The 19,044-nt window shown below is 49.6% G+C and overlaps 1 protein-coding gene across 2 annotated transcripts in view; it reads right to left on the bottom strand.

Annotated features, from left to right (window-relative positions):
* Positions 1-19,044, bottom strand: part of odad2 (outer dynein arm docking complex subunit 2) — a 549,301-nt gene that overhangs the window by 181,518 nt on the left and 348,739 nt on the right. For both annotated transcript variants that reach the window (XM_072508396.1, XM_072508397.1), the window contains exon 16: positions 11,227-11,469. In XM_072508396.1, coding sequence (XP_072364497.1) covers positions 11,227-11,469 — 243 coding nt within the window. The remainder of the gene's footprint in view (positions 1-11,226; positions 11,470-19,044) is intronic.

Raw genomic sequence — 19,044 nt, 5'->3', positions numbered from 1 at the left:
CCCAAAGGTGCGGAATCCTCTGCACCTTCAGGGGCTAGGCCAGCGCCGGAGCAGTTTGCACCCCGCCGGCCGGCGTGGAAGGCCTTTGGCGCCGCGCCAGCCGGGGCCAAAGGGACTCCGCCGGCCGACGCGGGTCTGCGCATGCACGGGAGCGTCAGCGTCTGCTGACGTCATCCCTGCGCATGTGCACACGGAATCACTTCTGCACCAGGAATGGCGGATGACCACGGCCTCCGGTGCGGAAGGAATAGAGTGCCCCCACGGCACAGGCCCGCCCGCGGATCGGTGGGCCCCGACCTCGGGCCAGCCAACGTGGAGGCACATCCTGGGGCCAGATTCCCCCCGTGACTCCCCAATAACCCCGGGGCCGCCCGCGCCGCCAGGGCCTGCCGGTAAGGGACCAACTCCAATTTACGCCGGCGGGACCGGCTACAGGTGGGCGGGACTTCGGCCAATCGCGGGCCGGAGAATTTGGGCGGCCCCGGGGCCCATTGAGTCGAGCCGGACCCCGCCATTCTCTGAGGCGGGCGGCGCGACTCACGCCACGCCGGTGTTTGGAGGGTGGGAGAATTCAGATGCCGGCGGGGGTGGGATTCGCGCGGCGATTCTCCGATCCGGCAGGGGATCGGAGAATCCCGCCCACGATAACTAATTTAGTAAAACCATAGAATTTAAAGAAATACATAAGGGGTGATTTTGCGCCTGCGTTTGCCATCAGCGAGAATGGCAAAGGGGTTGAGTAGGCATTGAGGGGGTAATCTGGCATTGAGGGGGGAGGAGGGAGCAGCAGCGATACTACTGCAGCAGTCATGGGGAGAGGGGAGAGCCTCTGATAATTGTGCCATGGTTGGGGGGTGGGGAAAGCGCCTGATACCTTTGAGGTGGCGAGGGGAGAACTGGGGGAACAAAGAACAATACAGCACAAGAAGAGACCCTTCGGCCCTCTAAGCCTGTACCGGTCATGATAACAACCCTGGCCAAAACCCTCAGCACTTCCTTGTGCCGTATCCCTCCATACCATCCTATCCATGTATTTGTCAAGATGCCTTTTGAACGCCGTTAATGTATCTGCTTCCACAGACTCCCCTGGCAGCGTGTTCCAGGCACTCACCACCCTCTCTGTAAAACAGCTGCCTCGCACATCTCCTCTAAACTTTGCCCCAAGGACCTTAAATCTATGCCACCTGTTGACTCACCCCTCCACCCTGGGAAAGAGTGCCTGCCTATCCACTCTACCTATGCCCCTCACAATCTTGTCACCCCTCAACCTCCGTTGATCTAATGAAAACAGTTCAAGTCTATTCAGCCTCTCCGCATAGCTAACACCCTGCAGACCAGGCAACATTCTCGTAAGCCTCCTCTGCACCCTCTCCAAAGCCTCCACATCCTTCTGGTAGTGTGACGACCAGAAATGAAATGAAATGAAATGAAAATCGCTTATTGTCACAAGTAGACTTCAAATGCGGCCGTACCAAGGTTCTATACACCTATAGCATGACTTGTCAGTTTTTATTCTCGATGCCCCATCCAATTAAGGCAAGCATTCCGTATGCTTTCTTGACTATCTTGTCCACTTGTGTTGCCACTTTCAAAGATTTGGATAGTCAGATGCCCTTTCCTAGGGTAGGGGAGTCAAGTACTAGGGGACATAGGTTTAAAGTGCATGGAGAAGTTTAGCACAGATGTGCGAGGCAGGTTTTTTTTACACAGAGGGTGGTAAATACATGGAATGCGCTGCCTGGGGAAGTGGTGGGAACAGGTTTAGTGGCATTTAAGGGACATCTGGACAAATGTATGAATAGAGTGGGAGTGGAAGGATACGGACTCTGTAAGTGCAGACGGATTTAATTTGGGCAGGTACCATGGTCGGCGCAGGCTTGGAGGGCCGAAGGGCCCGTTCCTGTGCTGTATTATTCTTTAGTTCTTTGATCTGTGGATTTTTGTTGAAAAAATTAGTAATTTACATCATGTATAAATTAATATCTGTACTGAATTCACCCCAGTCTTAGATTCAAACAAGAAGCATACAAATTGGCAAGAAAAAGCAATATACCCAAGAATTGAATAATTAATAATCTAAGGATTACAGTCATGAATAATGTACCAGAATTTCTGAGAAACACAAGTTTAAGTGAGGAGCTGAAGGAAATAAGAGATTTTGGAGGAAAATAGTTTTGGGGAAATTAATGGTATTGGAGGCGGATAAATCTCCAGGATCCGATAATCTTCATCCCAGAGTACTTAAGGAAGTGGGCCTAGAAATCGTAGATCCATTGGTGGTCATTTTCCAAAATTCTTTGGACTCTGGAATGGTTCCCACAGATTGGAGTGTAGCTTATGTAAGCCCGCTATTCAAAAAGGGAGGTAGAGAAAAAACAGGTAACGAGAGACCACTGAGCCTAATGTCAGAATTGACAAGTTGTTAGAGTCCATTATCAAGGATTTCATAGCACAGAATTTGGAAGCATAGTAAAAGCAGACAAAGTCAGCATGGATTTATGAAAGGGAAATCATGCTTGACAAATCTACTGGAATTCATAGAATCATAGAAACTTTACAGTGCAGAAGGTGGCCATTCGGCCCATCAGGTCTGCACCAACCCGCTGACAGCGCACCCCAACTAGGCCCATTTCCCCCACCTAATCTGTATATTCAATTTTATCATGGCAAATCCACTTACCCTGCGCATCTTTGGACTGTGGGGGGGAAACCGGAGGCACCTAGAGGAAACCTATGCAGACACGGGGAGGAAGTGCAAACTCCACAGACAGTTACCCAAGGCTAGAATTGGCCATGGGTCCCTGGCGTTGAGGCAGCAGTGCTAACCACTCTGCCACCGTGCCATGCTCTTGGGGTTAAAGGGGTCAAGGGATATGGCGGGAAGGTGGGATCAGGTTATTGAATTTGATGATAAGCCGTGATCATAATGAATGGTGGAGCAGGCTTGAAGGGCTGAATAGCCTTTTCCTGCTTCTATTTTCTATGTATGTTTCTATATATTATCCCACCCTGAACTGTGGTCCAGGAAATGGCTCGGAGACCCCCAGCTGCACTAGCACCCAGATTCAGTGATGCATCCCTGAAAGCAATGCTGAATGCAGTGGAGGACAGAAGGGACATCCTCTACTCTAGGGATGAATGGAAGAGTCCTTTTTGATTCACCAACCCTCCACGGAAGGCAATCGCCAGGGTGTGAGAGTGAACAGTACACACTGAGGACAGCCCTGCAATGCAGTTAAAGGATAAACGACCTCATCCGCAACACAAGGGTAAGTGAACCCTCTACCACTCAAACTCACCTCACAGAGTGGGAACTGGGACAAGAGCCTCAGTGGCCAGGCCCTTCATCTGTACTATCTGTACTGCCCATGCATAAAGGGCTTCTCAACATAGCCATACAGCAGTCCATGTAGTCTGCAGGTAGAGAGGCAACTGCGATCCTCAACCCTTGTCACACTGAGAGCTCATATTGTGGAAGAGGGTGGGTGCTTTCTGGCACAGAGATCACCAGCAACATGGCTGTTGCCATGCTTCCTTGTGCCTCATCCTCTGTCTGCATGAGATCACTGCTCTGGAAGGTGCTGCCAAAGAACGTTAGTGGACTAGCTGCAATGCATGTTTCACATGGCATACAGTAGCCAGTGAGTTACTGGTTTAGCACACTGGGCTAAATCGCTGGCTTTTAAAGCAGACCAAGGCAGGCCAGCAGCATGGTTCAATTCCCGTACCAGCCTCCCTGAACAGGCACCGGAATGTGGCGACTAGGGGCTTTTCACAGTAACTTCATTTGAAGCCTACTTGTGACAATAAGCGATTTTCATTTTCATTTAATTTTCATTTCACTCTGTTATGGCAGCATATGCATGCCACCTGCATCCTAAGTGCTCTCAAACCATCTTCTTTCCTTGTGCAGGACAAGTTAACACACAATAAGCACGCAAGAGAGAGGATGGGAGGGGGCATAGTTTAACTCAGGTAGCTGACGCCATAAAAAATGGAGCTGAACCAACAAGGGAACAGGCCATTTTGGACTGGGTGTTGTGCAATGAGAAAGGATTAGTTGGCAATCTAGTTGTGAGAGAACCCTTGTGAACATGGAAGGGACAGCTCTGTCACCTATCGTCCTTAGATTACCATCCTGCGAGGAGGTGATCTTGGTATACCATGTACAGACTGAGGGCAATTCAAGGGCTAGACACTGGATTTCTGCCTTGTCTGTGGAGGGAGACCATTTAAGGGAACTACCATTGATTGCTCAGTTATGCCCATTCACAGATTCAAGGAAGGGTGGAGAATGCAGGCTGCAGTCAATGCTGTGTTGTTGATTGCTATGATTAGAATGAGGAAATGAGGGGCCTGTTGCCAAGTGGCACAACTCAGGGAAGACTAACACCATGAGGACCAAGAGCCAGTGGGAGTCCAGGAAATCCCATATGCTGCTGAGGAGGGGCCAAATCCATAAAGATGTTTGATGTGACGAAGAGTCTACAGAAGATGGAATTGAGTGAAAGACAGTACCGCATGGGATTTCGCTTGCCCAGGGAAAAACATTCATAGGGTGGTATACAGATCACCAAACTGCAGTGGTAATGTTGGGAATAGCATTAGACAGGAAATCAGAGATGCATGTGTGAAAGGAGCATCTGTGATTATGGGTGACTTTAATGTTAGTCCCAACATTACCACTGCATTTAGATTGGGTGAATCACATTAGTCACAGTTCAATGGAGGAGACATTTCTGGAGTGTGTATTGGTTGGTTTTCTGGAACCAACAAGGGAACAGGCCATCTTGGACTGGGTGTTGTGCAATGAGAAAGGATTAGTTGGCAACCTAGTTGTGAGAGAACCCTTGGGGATGAGTGACCATGAACTGAGGAGAAATTTCTTCACCAAGAGAGTGGCGAATCTGTGGAATTCACTACCACAAAAAGTAGTTGAAGCAAAAACATTGTGAAATTTCGAGAAGAAATTAGATATAGCTCTTAGAGCTGAAGGGATCAAGGGATATGGGGGAAGACGGGATCAGGATATTGAACTTGATGATCAGCCATGATCATAATGAATGGCTGAGTAGGCTCGAAGGGCCAAACGGCCTCCTCCTGCTTCTATTTTCTATGTTTCTGTGATATTACTACTCATATTTGCCACAATCCCCATGTGGAACTCACGCCGCATGGACTTGAAGAGCATCCAATGGCGATTGCTCTGAAGGTTACCGCTGCACTGAACACTTTTGCCATCCGATCTATCCAGAGCTCCGACACTCTGGACGAGTTTTTCCAGCTCTGCCTGCCACTGGAATCTTCCCATCTGTCTTCATAAAGAAGGAGATAGATGACATACCGGAAATGTTGGGGAACACAGGATTTAGTGAGAAGGAGGAACAGTAGGAGATCAGTATCAGTAGAGAAATGATGTTGGGAAAATTGATGAGATTGAAGGTTGATAAATCCCCAGGGCCTGATAATCTACATCGACATCTTTAGGAAGCATTTGTCACGGCTAGGAAACTGGGAACACACAAAGTAACTGTGAAATACAAGGAAAGTAGAAAAAAACTTAAGCAAGGAGTCAGGAGGGCTAAAAGGGGGTCATAAAAAGTCATTGGCCAGCAGGATTAAGTAAAATCCCAAGGGCAAGAGGGTAGCCAGGGAGACGGGAGGAAATATATGCATGGAGCCAGAGGAAATGGGCGAGGTATTAAATGAGTACTTGCGTCAGTATTCACCAAATAGAAGGACTTGGCGGATGATGAGACTGGGGAAAGGTGTGTCGATAGTTTGGGTCATGTTGAGATCAAAAAGGAGGTATTGGGGGTCTTGAAAAACATTACAACATACAGTGCAGGAGGCCATTCGGGCCATCGAGTCTGCACCGACCCACTTACACCCTCACTTACACCCTACCCCCGTAGCCCAATAACCCCTCCTAACCTTTTTGGACACAAAGGGCAATTTAGCATGTTCAATCCACCAAACCTGCACGTCTTTGGATTATGTGAGGAAACCGGAGCACCCAGAGGAAATCCACGCAGACATGGGGAGAACATGCAGATTCCACACAGACAGTGACCCAGCCGGGAATCGAACCTGGGACCCTGGCACTGTGAAGCCACAGTGCTAACCACTGTGCTACCATGCAGCACTTAGGGTAGACACTTATGAGACATACCCCAGAATACTGAGAGAGGCAAGGGAAGAAATTACTGGGGCCTTGAGAGAAATCTTTGTATCATCACTGGCTACAGGGAAGATCCCAGAGGATTGTTCCTTTGTTTAAGAAGGCCAGCAAGGATAATCCAAGTAAGTACAGGCCAGTGAGCCTTACGTCAGTGGTAGGGAAATTATTTGGGTGGATTCTTCGAGACAGGATTTATTCCCACTTGGAAATAAGTGGACATATTAGCGAGAGGCAGCATGGTTTTGTGATGGGGAGGTCGTGTCTCAATAACTTGCGAGTTTTTCGAGGAAGTGATGAAAATGATTGATGAGGGTAGGGCAGTGGATGCTGTCTACATGGACTTCAATAAGGCCTTTTAAAAGGTCCTCATGGCAAACTGGCACCGAAGGTGAATTCGCACAGGATCAGAGGTGAGCTGACAAGATGGATACAGAACTAGCTCGGTCACAGAAGACAGAGGGTAGCAGTGGAAAAGTACGTTTCTGAATGGAGGATTGTGACTAGTGGCTGATCCTCTGGGATCAGTGCTGGGACCTTTGCTGTTTGTAATATATATAAATGATTCGGAGGAAAATGTAACTGGTTTAATTAGTAAGTTTGCGGACGACACAAAGGTTGGTGAAATTGCGGATAGCGATGAGGACCGTCAGAGGATACAGCAGGATATAGATCGGTTGGAGACTTGGGCGGAGAGATGGCAGATGGAGTTTAATCCAGACAAATGTGAGGTAATGCATTTTGGAAGGTGTAATACAGATGGGCAATATAGGTTAAATGGCAGAGCCCTTAAGAGTATTGATAGGCAGAGGGATCTGGGTGTACAGGTACACTGGTCACTGATGGAGAGGTAGTCAAGAACATAACAACATAAGAACTAGGAGCAGGAGTAGGCCATCTGGCCCCTCGAGCCTGCTCCACCATTCAATGCGATCATGGCTGATCTTTTGTGGACTCAGCTCCACTTTCCGGCCCGAACACTCTAACCCTTAATTCCTTTATTCTTCAAAAAACTATCTATCTTTATCTTAAAAACATTTAATGAAGGAGCCTCAACTGCTTCACTGGGCAAGGAATTCCATAGATTCACAACACTATGTGTGAAGAGGTTCCTCCTAAGCCTCAGTCCTAAATCTACTTCCCCTTATTTTGAGGCTATGCCCCCTAGTTCTGCTTTCATCCGCCAGTGGAAACAACCTGCCCGCATCTATCCTATCTATTCCCTTCATAATTTTATATGTTTCTATAAGATCCCCCCTCATCCTTCTAAATCCCAACAAGTACAGTCCCAGTCTACTCAACCTCTCCTCGTCATCCAACCCCTTCAGCTCTGGGATTAACCTAATGAATCTCTTCTGCACACCCTCCAGCGCCAGTACGTCCTTTCTCAGGTAAGGGGACCAAAACTGAACACAATACTCCAGGTGTGGCCTCACTAACACCGTATACAATTGCAGCATAACCTCCCTCGTCTTAAACTCCATCCCTCTAGCAATGAAGGACAAAACTCCATTTGCCTTCTTACAGGTTGCACCTGTAAACCAACTTTTTGCGATTCATGCACTAGCACACCCAGGTCTCTCTGCACAGCAGCATGTTTTAATATTTTATCATTTAAATAATAATCCCTTTTGCTATTATTCCTACCAAAATGGATAACCTCACATTTGTCAATATTGTATTCCATCTGCCAGACCCTAGCCCATTCACTTAACCTATCAAAATCCCTCTGCAGACGTCCTGTATCCTCTGCACTTTTTGCTTTACCACTCAGGCATACAGCATGCTTGGCTTCATCGGCCAGGGCATTGAATTTAAAAATTGGCAAGTCAGGTTGCAACTTTATAGAACCTTAGTTCGGCCTCACTTGGAATATAGTGTTCAATTCTGGTCACCACACTACCAGAAGGATGTGGAAGCTTTGGAGAGGGCACAGAAAAGATTTACCAGGATGTTGCCTGGTATGGAGGGCATTAGCTATGAGGAGGTGTCGGAGAAGCTTGTTCTCACTGGAATGACGGAGGTTGATGGGTGATATGATAGAAGTCTCCAAAATTATGAAGGGCATGGACAGAGTGGATAGTCAGAAGCTTTTTCCCTCGGGTGGAAGAGTCAATTACTAGGGGGCATAGGTTTCCGGTGCAAGGGGCAAGGTTTAAAGGAGATGGACAAGGGTGGTGGGAGCCTGGAACTCGCTGCCAGGGGAAGCAGTGGAAGCAAATACAACAGTGACTTTTAAGGGGCGGCCTAACAAATACATGAATAGGATGGGAATAGAGGGATATGGTCCCCGGAAGGGTAGGGGGGTTTAGTTCAGACAGGCAGCATGGTCGGTGCAGGCTTGGAGGGCTGAAGGACCTGTTCCTGTGTTGTAATTTTCTTTGTTCTTTATCCCAGAGTACTTGGGGGAGTGGTCTGATAAATAGTGGATGTATTGGAGGTAGTCTTCCAAGATTCTATAGACTCTGGAACAGTTACTACAGATTGGAGGGTAGCTAATGTAATCCCACTATTTAAAAAGGGAGGTAGCGAGAAAACAGGGAATTATAGACAAGAAAGCCTGACGTCGGGCGTGGGGAAGATTCTAGAATCTTTTATCAAAGAATCCATAGGAGAGCACTTGGAAAACAGTGGGAGGATCGGACAGTCAGCATGGATTTATGAAATGGAAATCATGCTTAACAAATCTACTGGAGTTCTTTGAGGATGTAGAGTTGATGAGGGGGAGCCAGTCAACATGGTTTATTTGGACTTTCAGAAGGCTTTGACAAAGTCCCACACAAAAAATTAACGTGTAAAATTAAAGCGCATGGGATTAGGGGTAGTGTACTGAGACGGATAGAAAACTGGTTGGCAGACAGGAAACAAAGAGTGGGAATACATGGGTATTTTTCCAAATGGTAGGCAGTGACTAGTGTGATACCACAGGGATCGGTGCTGGGACCCCAGCTATTCACTATATATATATTAATGATTTAGATAAGAGTATTAAATGTAATATCTCCAAATTTTCAGAGGACACAAAGCTGGGTGTGATAGTAAGCTATGAGGAGGATGCAGAGATCCTTCAGTATGATTTGGACAGGTTGAGTGAGTGACCAAATTAATGGCAGAAGCAGTCTAATTTGGATAGATGTAAGGTTACTTTAGCAGCAAAAATGGGAAGGCAGACTATTATCTGAATGGCAATAAATTAGGAGGGGAATATGCAACGAGACCTGGGTGACCTTGTACAACAGTTGCTGAAGGTAAGCGTGCAGGTGTAGCCGGCAATAAAGAAGGCAGGTATGTTGGCCTTCATAGTGAGAGGATTCGAGTGCAGGAGCAGGGATGTTTTGCTGCAATTATAAAGGGTCTTGATGAGGCCGTACCTGGAATATTATGTGCAGTTTTGGTCTCCTTATCTGAGGAAGTTTACCAAACTGATTCATGGGATCGCTAGACTGACATACGAGGAGAGATTTATTTGGTTAGGATTGTATTTGCTGGAGTTCAGAAGAATGAGGGGGAATTTCATAGAAACCCCTAAAATTCTAACAGGAATAGAGAGTGTAGATGCAAGAAGGATGTTCTCGATGGTGGGGGTGTCCAGAACCAGTAGTCACAGTCTGAGGCTACAGGGTAGACCGTTAAACACCTAGATAAGGAGAAATTTCTTCAAACATGGGAGTGCTCAGCTTGTCGAATTTGCTATCGTAGAAAGTAGTAAAGACCAAAACAGTATGTTTTCAAGAAGCTGTTAATATAGCACTTGGGGCAAAGGGGATCAAAGGATTTGGGGACAAGGTGGAATCAGGCTATTGAGTTGGATGATCAGCCATGATCATAATGAATGGCAGAGCAGGCGTAAAGGGCCAAATGGCCTCCTCCTGCTCCTATTTTCTATGTTTCGATGTTTCCATCCCCCAAAATGACCTTTGGCTGGCCTGCCACATCCCTCGTGGCGGGGGTGGAAAATTCCAGCCTCTGTCACTCAGCTTATTTGCTGCTCAAACCCTCATTAGTGCCCTTGTTTCCTATAGGCCTAACAATTTCAAAGCTCTCCTGAATGGCCCTCCATCTTGCACCTTACGTAAACCTGAATTTATCCAAATCTCTGCTGCTTTTTTCCAAGTCTTGATCACCAATCACCCTTGTTCACTGATCTACATTGGTTCCCAGTCTAGTGACGCCTCAATTTTAGATTTCTCCTTGTTTTTAAATGCCCCCATGCTTTGCCCATCCTGAAGTTTGTAACTTTCTTCAGCCGTATAACCCACGGCGATTGCCGCACTCCTCCAATTCTGACTTCTTGCACATCCTTGATATTAATTACAATACCATTGGCAGCCATACCTTTCGTTGTCTCAGCCCAAAGCTCTCAAATTCCATCCCTCAACCTCTTTGCTTTTCTCCCGCCCTCTATTTAAGACATTCATTTAAATCTACCTCCTTGATCAAGCATTTGTTCATCGATCCCAATATCTTATTTGGCTCATTATCAAATTCTGTTTGATGTATCTCCTGTGAAGCACCTTGGGTTGTTACACCATGTTATATAAATGTCTGTTTTTTGTAATTGATCACTGCAGAGTCCCTCTCCCACCAAACCTCGATCTTTGGTTCTGTCCGTCCCTCCCAATTGTCCTATTCCAAGACACGGCCATACCAAACTTCAAACTTTTCCACTGGCTAAGTGTCATTGCAAGTGGTCCCCTCCTGTGGCTTTCTTCCCTGCCTAACTGCCAGCTATGCTGTCAATCTGCCTGGCTGCTGGGCGGCAAACTAAATAAAAACAAGATAAAAGACCTTCCGTTTAATAAGGCACCAGCACTGCATTGGTGAGATTTCTGGGTTTCCGGTGTCATCTCGCTCCCCTGCTGCCTCCCTGTAAAGATCGGAGCCAGAATGATAGAAAGAGAAGCATAAACAGAAATACAGAAAAAGAAAAAGTATTACAGAAACAGGATCAAAAGCAGGGAAGATTACAGGAAGACAGAGGAATTTTAAAAATAATTTACCACAATAATACAGAAATTCAACGAATAAAATATATGAAAAGTACATACGACATATTTTCAGCATCCACGGCACATTCTCCTACTGCTTTCGTGACATTTACAAGAAGATCATTATTAGTTCCAGTTAGAAGATTGACCAATGGATCGATTCCGCCAGACCTCCTGATAGCGCCCCGAATAAGCTGGTCTCGTGCTAGTTGTCCCAGCGCTCCAACAACATTAATAAGGACTTCCTCGGGTTGACCAACCAGTAGACTAATCAGAGTTTCTACAATTCTTAAATGTTTGAACCTTTAAGGAAAAATGGATTAAAAATTCCACATTAGAACATTTTAAAAATCTATAGATGTACTTAATAATCTTTAATAATCTATATTGTCACATGTAGGCTTACATTAACACTGCAATGAACTTACTGTGAAAAGCCCTTAGTGGCCACACTCTGGCACCTGTTCGGGTACACAGAGAGAGAATTCAGAATTTCCAATTCACCTAACAGCCTGTCTTTCGGGACTTGTGGGAGGAAACCGGAGCACCCGGAGGAAACCCACGCAGACACAGGGAGAATGTGCAGACTCCGCACAGCGACCAAAACTGGGTATCGAATCTGGGACGCTGGTGCTGTGAAGCACAGTGCCACCCACTATGCTACCATGCCCTCCATGTTGTCTGAATACTTGTAATTGAATATTTACAAACTATTTGCACAATTCGTTGATGGTAAACATGTCAATGCTCCAACAATAATACAGAGGCACACTACAATTTATAAACATTACTAAGTGGATATATATAGCATGAATACCAGTCTAGTGTCTCTTTGAGGTCTATCTGCATTCAAGACAGCAAAACAATGGGTTGAATTCTCTGCCACGCTCCGCCGGTAACGGAGTTACTGATGAGGCGGAGAATCCAGCGTCAGGGAGAAAACGGGATCGGTGCCAAATTCAAACACAATTAAGTGCTTTCCAGTCGCCACCCGTCACAGTTGAGCGACTTTAAAGTGGTCAGCACTTAACTCTGTTTGAAGTCGTCCAGGAGCTGTCAATCAAAGCTTGATGTTATAAACATTGCGTGTTATTCAACCTTGAAGGAAGATAAATGGAACTATGCTGACAGCTGGGGCAGTGTGGAAGTTGTCAATCGCAGCCTAGTAAAATCAATATCAAAGAGAAATAAATTAATGGCTTGCAGATGAAAGACCTAAGGGGGCTTAGCTGACTGTTTTTCTCTTTCCAGGAATTGACAGATGCTGCTTCCTGTATGTGAGCCAGCAGGTGTATTGCCCGGGAAAATGTTGAAGCAGTAATTATTTTCCCTGCCTCTGTCTGGACAGCTCTCTAGCTTCCAGAGATGGTGCTTCTCTTCTGTGGGGGGTGGGGTAGGGAGAGGTGGGTGGTCGTCTTGACAGAGATCTCTCTTCTGGTGGGCTTCCTGACAAGGGTCTTCCTTCTAGGGGGTCTGTGGAAGGGGGTCTCTTTGCTCTTTATTTAGGTGTCTCTGTGGGGGGTGTCTTTATTTAGGGATGTCTGTGGGGGGGGATCTAATTACTTAAGGGGTCTCTGTTGGGGGGACATGTTTGGTCACCCCTGCACTCCTAGGGAGTGGGTACCCAGAAAATCCAAGGGTGGAGGGCTGTATTGCGCTGCAGTCGTGGCCAGTCATAGGATTTCGCATAAATGTTCATGGATAAGGTTAGGAATCACTTCCTGATGGGAGCGCAAATCAGGTGCAATTCAGCTCCAGCGGGATAACATAGGGCTGGATCTCCATTTCTGAGGCGAATTGCCGAGGATCAGTGGCGTTTTACATGAAAAGAATCGGCGGCGCCCCCTCACCGATCCCGTACCAGCCTCCCCGAACAGGCGCCGGAATGTGGCGAATAGGGGCTTTTCACAGTAACTTCATTTGAAGCCTACTTGCGACAATAAGCGATTTTCATTTCACCAGTGAGGGGCTAGCAGCCGCGCTGCGTAAACCCCCCGGCTTCCATGATATAAAGGCTGGGTCCGTGGCTGTGCATGCACACGGCGACGACCTCCAGCAGTCGCCCCGTAAAACATGGCGCGGCCGTGGGCGGACCCGACCTGCCAGATAGTGCCCCCGGCCACCCCCTGGCCACCCCCACCTGTCCCCCCAGTTCTCGCGGAACCCCCCTGGCCGGCTGCCCGGCTCCCACCCGACTGTGGCGGAGCTGGACACAGTCCGCAGCTGCCTCACCGGGTTCCTGACTGCTTGATACCAATCAATCCAGTCGAAACGGTAGTTAACAAGAACTGTGGTTTTAATCAGCTAGAATGTGCCCACCAAGAGCTTCTCCCACACTGAGAGGCTGTCCCGGATCGATGGATTATGTACCTTCTCAGAGGGGCGGAGCCACAGGCAGAGCCAACAACAACATCAACACAACACCAGTAACAGTGAGTAAATACAATAATATATACAACAGCCATATGTGGCTCACCACATTCACCCCTGTTAAAAAAAAGTCCAGCGGGGGTGAAGTGGAGTCACAGGTTCAGTCTCACAGGAGGGTGTATTATCCGCTGTGAATGTCGCAGTGTAGGTGCTGGCGTCGAGACCTTCGAATCCAGGAGCACGGTGTCCTCACAATAGGGTCCCGGACAGGGTGACGGCGCAGGGGTGGTGCTTATGGACCCCGGATGAGTTGATGGAGTAGATGGGGAGGTAGAAGGAAACGGTGAGGTGATGGTGAGCGCAGGGGTACCAGTTGATGGGGTAGATGGGGAGGTAGATGGAAGCGTTGAGGTGATGGTGGGCGCAGGGGTACCCACGGGGGCCAGATCCCTTTTTAAAAAAAATATGTTTTTATTAAGAATTTTTCAATAATATTTTCCACCATACAAACAACGCCCCCACCGCCCCCCCCCCCCCGTAACAAAGAAAAGAAAGAAAGCTCCGTGGCAAGACATGAACATGGCAAGTCAATAAGATACAGAATTTTGTACATTGGATTCTTCCCGTGCATGTCAGTTTCCAGATCATTCATGTGTTTTCTTGCTCAAATGCCCCCCAGAGAAACCTCCCTTCCCCCTCCCTCCCTCCTCTCCCCCCCCCCACCCCCCCCCCCACCCCCACGAACGATGTCCCCTCCCCCCTCCCCCCTGGGTTGCTGCTGCTGTCCGACCTTCATCTAACGCTCCGCGAGATGGTCTAGGAACGGTTGCCACTGCCTGTAGAACCCCTGCTCAGACCCTCTCAAGGCAAACTTTATCCTCTCCAATTTGATAAACCCAGCCATATCATTTATCCAGGCCTCCACGCTGGGGGGCTTCGCCTCCTTCCACATTAGCAAGATCCTTCGCCGGGCTACTAGGGACGCAAAGGCCAGAATGCCGGCCTCTTTCGCCTCCTGCACTCCCGGCTCGTCCACTACTCCAAATAGTGCTAGCCCCCAGCTTGGCTTGACCCGGACTTTCACCACCTTAGATACTGTTCCCGCAACTCCCCTCCAGAACCCCTCCAGTGCCGGGCATGACCAAAACATATGGACATGGTTCGCTGGACTTCCTGAGCACCCCCCACATCTGTCCTCCACGCCAAAGAACCTACTCAGCCTCGCCCCCGTCATATGCGCTCTATGAACCACCTTAAATTGTATCAGGCTAAGCCTGGCACACGAGGAAGAGGATTAACCCTACTTAGGGCCTCAGCCCATAGCCCCTCCTCAATCTCCTCCCCCAACTCCTCTTCCCATTTACCCTTCAGCTCCTCTACCAAGGCCTCCCCCTCTTCTTTCATCTCCTGGTATATCGCCGACACCTTGCCCTCTCCCACCCATACGCCCGAAATCACCCTATCTTGAATCCCCTGTGCCGGGAGTAGCGGAAATTCCCTCACCTGCCGCCTCACAAACGGCATCACTTGCATGTACCTGAAAGCGTTTCCCGGGGGTAGCCCAAACTTCTCCTCCAGCGCCCCTAAGCTCGCAAACGTCCCGTCAATGAACAGGTCCCCCATTCTTCTAATCCCTGCCCGATGCCAGCTCTGAAACCCCCCGTCCATCCTTCCTGGGACAAACCGATGGTTGTCTCTGATCGGGGACCACACCGAGGCTCCCGTCGCACCCCTGTGCTGTCTCCACTGCCCCCAGATCTTTAGCGTTGCCGCCACCACTGGGCTCGTGGTGTACCTTGACGGCAAGAGCGGCAGCGGTGCCGTCACCAGCGCCCCCAGGCTCGTTCCTTTGCAGGACGCCATCTCCAACCTCTTCCACGCCGCCCCCTTTCCCTCCATCACCCACTTACGGATCATTGCCACGTTGGCTGCCCAATAGTAACTACCCAAATTCGGCAACGCCAACCCTCCTCTATCTCTGCTGCGCTCCAGGAACCCCCTCCTTACCCTTGGGGTCTTGCTCGCCCACACAAATCCCATAATGCTCCTGCTTACCCTCTTAAAGAAGGCCTTGGTAATCACAATTGGGAGGCATTGGAATACAAAAAGAAACCTCGGGAGGACCACCATTTTAATCGACTGTTCCCTGCCCGCCAGCAAGAGTGGCAACATGTCCCACCTTTTAAAATCCTCCTCCATCTGTTCCACCAGCCACGTCAAATTAAGTTTGTGCAGTGCCCCCCAGCTCCTAGCTACCTGAATCCCCAAGTATCGAAAGCTCCATTCCGCCCTCCTCAACGGTAGGTTGTCTATCCCTCTTCCCTGGTCCCCCGGATGGATCACAAAGAGCTCACTCTTTCCCACATTGAGCTTATAGCCCGAAAAGTCGGGGGCCAGATCCCTGAGGGAGACTGTGTCCTGCTGCCCATCGCGGTGTGTCACGTATGCGTATTCGCATGGAGGAGGTGAACCCTCTCGACCTTATGGCTCCTCACGTGCTTCCGGAGGAGTACCGGCCCAGGAGCCAGATAGGAAGCGAGACCTCGGAGATCGACATCCTAGGAAAGATAAATAGACGGTTGTGAAGGGTCTCGTTAGTGGCAGTGCACAACAGTGACCGGATGGAGTGGAGCGCGTCAGGGAGTCCTCCTGCCAGTGGGCGACTGGGAGACCGCTAAACCGTAGGGCCAGAAGGATGGCCTTCCAGACCGTAGCATTCTCCCTCTCTACCTGCCCGTTTCCCCTGGGGTTGTAGCTGGTAGTCCTGCTCGAGGCGATGCCCTGAGCAGGTACTGACGCAGCTCATCGCTCATGAATGAGGATCCCCGATCGCTGTGAATATAAGTGGGGAAACCGAGCAGGGCGAAAATGCTGCTCAGGGCCTCGATGACTGTGGCAGAGGTCATGTCAGAGCATGGGAAGGCGAAAGGAAAACGTGAGTACTCATCAACAACGTTGAGAAAGTACACGTTACGATCAGTGGAGGGGAGTGGCCCTTTGAAATCCATACTGAGGCGTTCAAAAGGGCGGGAGGTGGGCCTTGTCTGGCCAATATAACTGCGGCTTGCACTCCGCAAAGACTTGGCAGTCCCTGGTCATGGCCTTGACCTTCTCTGTGGAGTAGGGCAGTTTGCGGGCCTTGACAAAGTGGAGAAGCCGGGTGACCCCCGGGTGACAGAGGTCATTGTGGATAGCCCATAACCGGTCAGCCTGCGCATTGGCGCAGGTGCCACGGGACAGGGCATCTGGGGGCTCATTGAGCTTCCCAGGACGATACAAGATGTCGTAGTTATAGGTGGTGAGCTCGATCCTCCATCGCAAAATCTTGTCGTTCTTAATTTTGCTCCGCTGCGTGTTGTTGAACATGAAGGCAACCAACCGTTGGTCTGTGAGGAGAGTGAATCTCCTGCCGGCCAGGTAATGCCTCCAGTGCCGCACAGCTTCCGCAATGGCTTGCGCCTCCTTTTCAACAGTGGAGTGTCGAATTTCGGAGGCATGGAGGGTACGGGAAAAAAAGACGACAGGCCTCCCTGCCTGGTTAAGAGTGGCTGCCAGGGCAAAGTCAGACGCATCGCTTTCCACCTAGAATGGGATGGACTCGTCCACGGCGGACATGAAATGAAAAATGAAATGAAAATCGCTTGTCACAAGTAGGCTTCAAATGAAGTTACTGTGAAAAGCCCCTAGTCGCCACATTCCGGCGCCTGTTCGGAGAGGCTGGTACATCGTGACCGTGGCAATTTCTGATCTGATGCGGTTGAAGGCCAGGCGGACCTCTGCCGTCAGGGTAAAAGTGATGGACTCAATGAGTGGGCGGGCTTTGTCCGCGTAGTTGGGGACCCACTGGGCATAGTAGGAGAAGAACCCCAAGCACATTTTCAGGGCCTTGGGGCAGTGGGGGAGGGAAAGTTGCAGGAGGGGGCGCATGTGTTCGGGGTCAGGCCCTAGGACTCCATTTTCCACGACACAGCCGAGGATGGCTAGCCGGGTTGTGCGGAAAACGCATTTCTCCTTATTATATGTCAAATTAAGGAGTCAGGCGGTGCGGAGGAATTTTTGAAGGTTGGCGTCGTGGTCCTGCAGGTCATGGCCGCAGATGGTAACATTATCCAAGTACGGGAATGTGGCCTGCAGCCCAAACTGGTTGACCATTCGGTCCATCGTTCATTGGAAGACCGAAATCCCGTTGGTGATGCCGAAGGGGACCCTGAGGAAATGGAAGAGACGGCCATCTGCCTCTAAGGCAGTGTATTGCCGGTCCTCCCACTGGATAGGGAGCTGATGGTACGTGGACTTCAAGTCCACCGTAGAGAAGACTCGATGCATTGAGCTGCGTGTACTGGTTGATCGTCTGACTGTAGTCGATGACCATCCGGGTTTTCTCCCCGGTCCTGACGACCACCACTTGTGCTCTCCAGGGGCTATTACTGGCCTCAATGATCCCTTCCCTCAGGAGTCGCTGGACCTCTGATCTGACGAAAGCCTTGTCATGAGCACTGTACCGTCTGCTCCGGGTGGCGATGGGCTCTGGGGTGAGGTTCGCGAAGAGCGAGGGAGGGGCGACCTTCAGGGTCACGAGGCTACAGATGGTGAGAGGGGGCAGGGGTCCCCCGAACTTCAGGGTTAGACTACGGAGGTTGCACTGAAAGGCTAAACCCAGTTGGAGAGGGGCGCAGAGATGGGGGAGGACGTAGAGTTTGAAATTAGCGTATTCGACGCCCTGTATTGCCAGGTTGGCGGTGCAGTACCCCCGGATCTGCACGGAGTGTGAGCCGGAAGCTAGGGCTATGATTTGTGAGACGGGGAGGACCCAGAGGGAAAAGAGCCTTACCATGTCCGGGTGGACAAAGCTATCCGTGCTCCCGGAGTCGAAGAGGCAGGACATCTCCTGCCCGTTGAGGCTGATGGCCATCATTGTGCTTTGAAGATGGCAAGGCCGGGACTGGTCAAGTTGAATGGAGCTGAGTTGATGAGTGTCATTCTGGTCGCAAAATGGCGGCGTCGACGAAGTCGGACAAAATGGCTGCCCCCATGGATTGCACACGGCGTTCGATGTCGATTATATCAGACAAGATGGCTGCCCCATGGATTGCACACGGCGAGTGACGCGTCAGCAGAGGGCGCTCCAGGCAGGCACGATGCCACGCTGCGGGGTCTATGAGTCTCAGACTGGGCTTGACAGGTTTTTGGTTTAGCACACTGGGCTAAATCGCTGGCTTTTAAAGCAGGCTAGCAGCACGGTTCAATTCCCGTACCAGCCTCCCCGAACAGGCGCCGGAATGTGGCGGCTTGGGGCTTTTCACAGTAACTTAATTGAAGCCTACTTGTGACAATAAGCGATTTTCATTTCATTTTTGATTTTGATTTTTAGGCATACTTTAGCACAGTGCCCCTTCTTGCCACACTCGTTACATGTGGAGTTGCGAGCCGGGCAACACTGCCTGTGGTGCTGGCCCTGACCGCAGAAGTAACAGCATGGTCCTCCGGAGCTGGACGGCTGCCGCGCGG

The sequence above is a fragment of the Scyliorhinus torazame genome, chromosome 6, assembly GCF_047496885.1.
Source record: "Scyliorhinus torazame isolate Kashiwa2021f chromosome 6, sScyTor2.1, whole genome shotgun sequence".
NCBI lineage: Eukaryota > Metazoa > Chordata > Chondrichthyes > Carcharhiniformes > Scyliorhinidae > Scyliorhinus > Scyliorhinus torazame.
The sequence above is the reverse complement of the archived record's forward strand: the minus strand, read 5'-3'. Positions and strand labels throughout refer to the sequence as shown.